Raw genomic sequence first — 8,028 nt, forward strand, 5'->3', positions numbered from 1 at the left:
TAGGAGCAGAGGTCTCTAGGACCATCAAGGGAGAAGAGCAGAGAGTGGGACCCTACCCAGAGAAGCAGTGATGCCTGAAATGGAGCCAGAGATGATGACCTGGAGCGATGGAGCAGCTGGAGACTTTAGATCCAGAGAGGGAGAGCAACTGTGTGCTGAAGACCTGGGGGGCACAGGGGAAGGACTGCATGGAGGGGATTGTAACCATGGCAATGAGATGATATACAATAGAATGAATGTAAAACCAATGTTCTCCCATGTAAACTATCACATAATTTACAATAAAACATTGAAAAAAAAAAAAAAGCCGACAGTTCAAGTTCACCAGCTGCTCCTCAGAAACCCTGTACAGGGTCCCTATGAGTCTGATCCCAACTCGATGGTACTTAGTAACTAGTAATAGTGTTTCCAAGGCTGTAAATCTTCACAGGAGCAAAAAGCCTCTCTTTTTCCCACGGAGCAGATGGTAGAATGCAAACTACTGAATTTTTGGCTAGCAGCCCAACACAACCCCACCAGGACTCGGGATACCAGAAGTATAGCAAAGTCTTTAAAGCAAGGACTCTAAAAACAGCCTAGTCTTGAATCCCAACATACTAGTTGCATCCAGCAACACATCAAAAAGATAAGACATCATGATCAAGTGGGATTCATATCAGGGATGCGATGATGGTTCAACATTAGAAAAACTATCAACGTAATCCACCATATCAATAAGAAAAAAGAAAAGAACCACATGATCATATTGACTGATGCAGAAAAGGCATTTGACAAAATCCAACATCAATTCCTGATAAAAACACTCAATAAAATAGGAATTGAAGGGAAATTCCTTAACATAATTAAGAGCACATATACAAAACCAACAGCCTACATTACTCTCAGTGGAGAGAAACTGAAAGTCTTCCCTCTGCGAACAGGAACTAGCCACCCAAAGGAGGAAATATATAGGAATAAATGTAACCAGAGAAACAAAGGACTCATACAAAGAAAACTACAAAACACTACTACAAGAAACCAAAAGAGACTTGCAAAAATGGAAGAATGGATCAACATACTAGTTGCATAACGTACGAAATATCACTTAAGTTCTCTGTGCTTCAGTATAGAGTTTCCGAGGAGAAGCTGGTGGGTCTGAACTGCTGACCTGTGGTTAACAGTCCAGTGCTAACCATATAGTGCCATTAATAAGATGAAAGCATGCACATGTTTAGGAGCGTGGCTGACACAGAGCAAGCAGTGTATCTGTGAAACTCTTGCCATCCCCACTTTTTTTGATGACCACAAAATGAGGCAACAAGGCGACATGACTCACCGAAACCCACATAGCTAATAAGTACAGGCTGATATTTGTCACAGTAATCTTGAGGGAAGCACAATAGTACCATCTTCCATTTATTGATGGGACAACAACAGAGTAATTTCCTTGTGTCACCAATGAGAGTTAAAATTTAAATCCAGATTTACTGATTTTAAAGTTCTTGCTCATCCCTTTAGGCCAGGAAGGATCTGAATTACTAAAGCGTTGATTAAGACACAGACTGATGAATTTGTGACTATCCCCACCTCCAAAATTCCAGATTAAGTAACTCTGGTAGCGTAGTGGTTACAAATCAGACTGCTAACCTCAGGATCAGTAGTTGAAACTATCAGCTGTTCCGCGGGAGAAAGATTAGGCTTTCTGCTCCCATAAAGATTTACTCCCTAGGAAACCCTGTACAGGGTCACTATGACTCGGAATTGACTCCATGGCACATAACAACAACAACAAGTAAGGAGCTCTGGTAGCACAGTGGTTACAAGTTGGGCTGCTAACCTCATAGTCAGCAGTTTGAAACTACCAGCAGTTCTGCAGGAGATAGATGAGGCTTTCTTGCTCCCATAAAGATTTAGAGCCTCGGTTACCCTATGCCGGGTCGCTATGAGTCAGAATCAACTCCACAACACACCACCACCACCACCAGTAAGTACTGAGAGTCATGGTGTGGCGCTGTAAGTTAATGCGCTGGACTGAAAGGTCGGTTTAAACCGCAAGGTCAGTGGTTCAAGCTTACCAGTTGCTCCTTGAAAACCCTATACAGGTTCGCTATGGGTCGGAACCGACTCGATGGCACCTAACAACAACAACAGTAAGTACTAGACTGCAAGGTTAGTCTGAACGACAAGGTTGGCAGTTCAAACTCACCTCTCAAACCCTATACAGGGTTGCTGTAAATCAGAACCAACTCAAAGGCACTCAACAACTCCAACAGGGAGTCCTGGTGTGGCACTGTAAGATAAGCACAGAAATGCTAACTAAAAGGTCAGCGGTTCAAACCCACCAGCCACTCCTCTGAAACCCTATACAGGGTCCCTATGTGTAAGAAACAACTCTACCGCACTTAACACCAACAAACATGTTGTTGGTATTAAGTGCCACAGAGTCAGTTCTGACTCATAGCGACCTGGTATAGGGTGTTCCGACTGGACTTCCACAGTCTGATACTGATCCTACAGCGCCACACCAGGACTCCAACAACAGGGTTGTTGCTGTTGTTATGTGCCATGGAGTCGGTTCCGACTCACAGTGACCCTGTACAGGGTTTCTGAGGCTGTAAATCTCTATGGGAACAGAAAACCTCATCTTTCTCCCGCGGAACAGCTGGTAGTTTCGAACTGCTGACCTTGTGGTTCACAGCCCAATTCGTAATCACTATGTGCTGAGAATTTGCAATTCGAACATATAAGATGTTACTGTTGGTCCAGAAAGCAGTCTGTGGACCAGAGCTCTACCGTCACTCACCTGTACACACAGCAGGTGGAAGAAGAAGAGATGGGATCCAAAGATAGTATAGTTAAGTATGGTTTTCCCGCTGTGACAAAACACTGGTCACCTCACAGCACCTAGCTAATATATCTTGCATTTCCACAGTCTTTCATCTATCTTTATGATCGCATATGATCCTTCCAATAACCCCTGAAATAGGCTAGGTAAGAATCATTATCAGCATTCAAATTGATTTGTTTTTAGTGGAATATGGCTAGAAAAAAGGACCCCTGGTGGCACAGTGGTTAAGTGCTTGGTGGCTAACCGAAAGGCTGTTACTATACTCGGTCCTACAGGGTCACCATAAATTGTTTAAAATGCAGATTCAGTATACCTGGGGTAGGAATGCAAATTAGTAGCAAGGGGGCCAACCTTGTCAAATGTCTACAAAGTGACACACTTTTCAAGCTGGCCCACCGCTGTCCTGAAGAAGCCTCCTCCCATAGGTCAAGAACTTTCCAATCCCAAGACTGACCGTGATTTGGGGGCATGATCTTTTAGTGGAAGATCTAGATCAATATTAATAATAATAATAGCAACCATCATTTTGTGAGTCACTAAGTACCAGGCACTTTACATACTCTCAATCATTTAATCTTCACAATAATATTATGATACAGGAATTATCACCCCACTTTGCAGATAATATGTACCTGAATTTCAGAAAGAAGTTTCAGAAAGCTGTATGCCTAAGACAGCTAAAAAAAATGGCAGATTCAAAAATTCTAGCCGGTCTAACTCCAAAGACCTTGCTACTCAAGGCCCAGGGTGATACTGACACGATCATGAGATATTCATGTTACCTTTAAAATATCAAATAAAATTGAGATATTAGTATTGTATTATATTTATTCATTTGACTACTCCCCTCCATTAGGAATGTAGCAGAAAAGATTCCGTGGCAGAACGGATGTCATATGAGGAGTCAGGTCCGAGTCGACTGTTCTCTCTCTCTCTCTCTCTCTTTCGCTCTCTCTCTAGCTCTCTCTCTCACTCTCTCTCTCTCTCTCACACACACATACACACACACACACACACACACACACACACACACACACACGCCAGCAACATTCCATTTATGCAGCAATAACGACCTTCACCAGTCACATGAGTTCTTGTAAATCACTCGGCATCTCTTACTTCATCTTTCCTATCTCCAAAATGGAAAAAATAAATAACACCTGAGCTCCAAGCTTCCTAGGGTGTTGTCAAGATGTAAGAGAGATCTGCTAGTTAAACATCTGTGAAAACTGTGCAAAATCATACGAGGGGACTTCAAGATTTGTGAAAAAATGGAATGGGAGATGATGAGATTTTCCCATGATTTTTTTTAAGCCCTCTCACATAACACATAATCCATTATAATGACTTATTCCCAGGTTGTATGGGGTAAGTGGGAGTGGAGAAATGTAGTAATCAGCCAAGATCCTACTGAAGAAAAAAGAAATGTGGGATGTCAATGGGCCCTGATAGCAGTGGGTGAACTCTAGGACAAGGAGCAACAGATGACAAGAGTAGAAACTGATTTGTATGCAACATAGGCCTGGTTTTAGTTTTAGTTTTTTAGACCTGATTTTAAAATTATAAAAATAGAAAATGTATACTAACTCAAGTTACTACAGTGGCAATAACCTTTTCTTCCTCTTTGGAAAAATTCACAAACACCCAAAATAACATTGTGGATCGATGCATGTAATTATCATTTAAGGAATTCTCATTCAGCTGCTCAGGCAAGCAAAAGCAAGGGGGCAGTCAGTCACCAGCCTGAAGCCATACGAAGTTTCAGCTATAGTCTGGGATATAGCTGGTGCTGTAAAATTCTAAAGCCAACAATACAATAATGCCAACCTATAGAATTTCCATAACCACCAATAGAAAGCTTGTGTCTAACACTATAATTAAATATTTGAAAAATAATTATTGCTGCTCTTTGTCAAATTTATATTTGTAATGCTTACTATGTCACAGTGCTTTACAAGTATTCATTTAATTCATTAAAAGGACTCATTTCCCTGAAAACAACCTTATGAGGGAGGGACTATATCAGTAACAAGGGCCCTGCTGAAATCTAGCTTCTGCCTGGGATCAGGTCAGCCATTTTAGAAATCACGCCATGTCAGCCTCCAGGAAGAATCCTCAGATGATGGAAGTAGTAAAAAAGGACAAAAAAGGACACACACACACACACAGGAGCTTCAGCCAGCAAGTCTTCAAATCAGACAGCAAACAAAGTGACACACTCTACATTTAGCTTGGTGGGGGTTGCAAAGATGAAGTGGATGGAAACCTGCCCAGTTGGAGTCTACAATACCAGATGAACAGTGATAAATACCCTAAGTGGGATGAAGTCCTCAAGGTGAGGTTACAAGTAGCAGGAACTCCAGGAATAGCTTCACGGAGGAGACGGCATTTTGTATTTGTCTTGACAGAAGAGTAGGAATGGACCAGGCTGGCAAATGACAGCATGGCCATTGCAGATTGAGAGAATGCAGTCAGTCAGCATAGCATGTCATATCCCTGCTTAGAACACTTTAGTGGCTTTCCCGTTCACTTTGAATAATATCAAACCCCTGTTCATGGTCCTTCATTTGGTTTCTGTTTCCCTCTTCTATTTGCTCCCCAACCACTTTTCCACTTGCTAAGCAACAGGCACACCCGGAACCTTCCCACTTGTTATTCACTCTCTCCCACTCCAAGATGAAGTAACTCCTAATCTGTCTCTATGTCTCAAATTGCATTGCTTCAGAAAGGACAACCTGTCTACCCACGTGTAAAAGGGTCCGTCCCCCTTCCCTTTTTGTCTCTCCCATTAGACTATTTTATTCCTTCGAAACACACACAGCAATTTGTAATAGTGAATAACCTGTTTTGTGAATGTACTCTCTGCCTCTCCTTCCAGAAGTAATTCCATGAACAGGGGCCTTTCTAATCTTGTTCACTACAGGCCCTGGTTCACAGAGGGGCTCCAAAAAATTATCGGATGAACGAATGGAGTGAATCAATGACTGAATGAATTGTGAGTGACGGCCTGGGTAGGACAAGGTGAAATATGCCTGGGAAAGAGTTTATTGTGGCTACATTTTAGGAGGGAACTAGGAGTCATAGCGGATAGGTTGGAAAGACTCCAGTGGGTCTTAATGGGAAGAAGCTTAGGTCTAGATTAATTCTCCCAGCAGGTACTGCATTGCAGGAACCCGGCCAGATGTTGGGGGGATGTGCTCCCGGGGCACCCAGTTCCCCCTCTGGCAGGAGCCAAATAGACTACTGGGGTCTTCTGCGGTGAAATAAACAAGCTACAGCCACCTAGGCCAACACGAGATGCTCACGGGGCCCGGAAATGAGGGGAATCGGGCCCCTCCAGGGACTGGCCCCCCGAGGAACTCAAGGTCGAGTCTTGTGTGGGTGGGCCGGTCCCTCTGGCTGCACAGCCCCCGCCACGGCGCCCCCGTCTTGCTCAGTTCGTCCCAGCCCGACAGCGGGTCCTAGTTGGAGAACTCAGCCCTCAATGCCACCACCACTGCCGAAGCCCCGAGGCGACCTCGGTACTGCGCGGCGAGCCAGGCAGCCGAAGAGCCCCGGGAGGCCCGCGCCAGCCACGCGGGGTAACAGGTCCCGGCCGGCCGCGCCCACACTCACCCTGTTCTGCCGCGACAGCCGAGCGCGTCCTCCACGGGCGCCGGGACGCCTTCCACCGCCGCAACGAAGAAAACAGCCTCCGGCTCTTCTTCCCTCCCTGCTCAGTCGCTCCCATCTGTGCTCCCGCGCCCCTCCCCCGCTGCCTCCGCCTCCGCCGCCGGTCACCTCTTGCTCCCACCAGCGCCGCGCGTCTGCGAGGTGCCCGGCCGCCGGGGCTGGACACGCGCGGGGCACCGGGGGAGGAGCTTCAGGCCGTGCTGGAAACCGTTGCTCGCGCGGAACCCCGCGGATGGGGCTCGGCCAGGGCGGTGGACAGGGCTCCGTGGAGTACGCACCGAGTGCAAAGGGGCCTTACAAGTGAATAACTGTGTTCAACCGTTCACTCACTCAAGAGACAGCCAGGGAATGCCTAGGCACTATTGGGCATCTCTAATTAACACAAGGATCCTATGGGAAGTATTACAAAAGATGATGTTAACTAATCTGCCCAGACAGAGGTCACTGCCCACTGTAAATAGTGAAGATTGACAAGGCTGGGCTCTCGATATTTTTTTTTTTCATATCTTGTTACTGCCTCAGAATGATTTTACATTATAGCAGATTTGTTTTTTGTTTTTTTTTTTAAAGAAAGAAAAAGAGAGAATCTGACAGATGGATTCTGAAGAACCCAGAATTCTTAGAGCATCTGTTATATGCCCAGGCATTTGTACTTATATACGTTTGAGTAAATCTCATAGCAAGGTATCCGACTTTCCAAATGAGGATACTGAAATAGCTGAGCTGAAGTTGCCTCCCTGCACCAGACGCTCTCGTCTCTTCTCCCTCTTCTCTCTCCTTTCTCTTCTACCGTCATTGATGTCTACTATCAGGATTTCTGAGTATCTTGGAAGGACTAAACTGTTCATTCTTGGAATAGAATGAGAGGATGATCAAAACAAAGATCCCTAACAGTGGCTGGTTGTTACAATAGCTAATACTTAAGGAGTGTTTTTTCAGATGTCAGATTTGTAGCAAACATTTTATGTATTTGACCTAGTCTAACCTTCCCAATGATACTCATGGGAGCAAAACTATTAATATTCACACCTAACAGATGGGGAAACTGAGATCAGAGAGAACAGATAACATCAAGAAAATTGAATCATAAAATTGTCATTTTTGTGGATCTGAGTAGTCAAATATCAGACAATAACTTGAGCAGGTGATGAACATCACCAAATGAGGCACATAGAAAGCGAATAACTTCAGATGTGATATCCTGAGAACAATACAGCATCTATGTAGTAGGAGTATTGGGGTAAAAAATACACATCCCAAATCTAACCACAGGAAAACATCAGATAAACCCAAATGAAGAATGCACCATTAAAAGAGGAGGCTATATTCTTAAAGATTTCAATGTTATAAAAAATGGAGGAAGACTATGAAGATATTCTAGATTAAAGGAGGCTATGCAGACAGGATGTGGCACTCTAGGATAAAGCACTGGACCACAAGGTTGGTTTGAACCACAAGATCAGCAGTTCAAACTCACCAGCAGTTCCTTGGTCTCAATGAGTAGAAACTAACTCGAAGGTACTTAACAA

The 8,028-nt window shown here is 44.3% G+C and overlaps 1 protein-coding gene across 1 annotated transcript in view; it reads right to left on the bottom strand.

The window, feature by feature from the left end:
- Nucleotides 1-6,557, bottom strand: part of DNAJC6 (DnaJ (Hsp40) homolog, subfamily C, member 6) — a 231,906-nt gene extending 225,349 nt beyond the window's left edge. Inside the window, exon 1 of the mRNA XM_006862454.1 lies at nt 6,443-6,557. Coding sequence (XP_006862516.1) covers nt 6,443-6,557 — 115 coding nt within the window. The remainder of the gene's footprint in view (nt 1-6,442) is intronic.
- Nucleotides 6,558-8,028: the final 1,471 nt, after the last annotated feature.

Source organism: Chrysochloris asiatica, unplaced genomic scaffold (assembly GCF_000296735.1).
Source record: "Chrysochloris asiatica unplaced genomic scaffold, ChrAsi1.0 scaffold00048, whole genome shotgun sequence".
NCBI lineage: Eukaryota > Metazoa > Chordata > Mammalia > Afrosoricida > Chrysochloridae > Chrysochloris > Chrysochloris asiatica.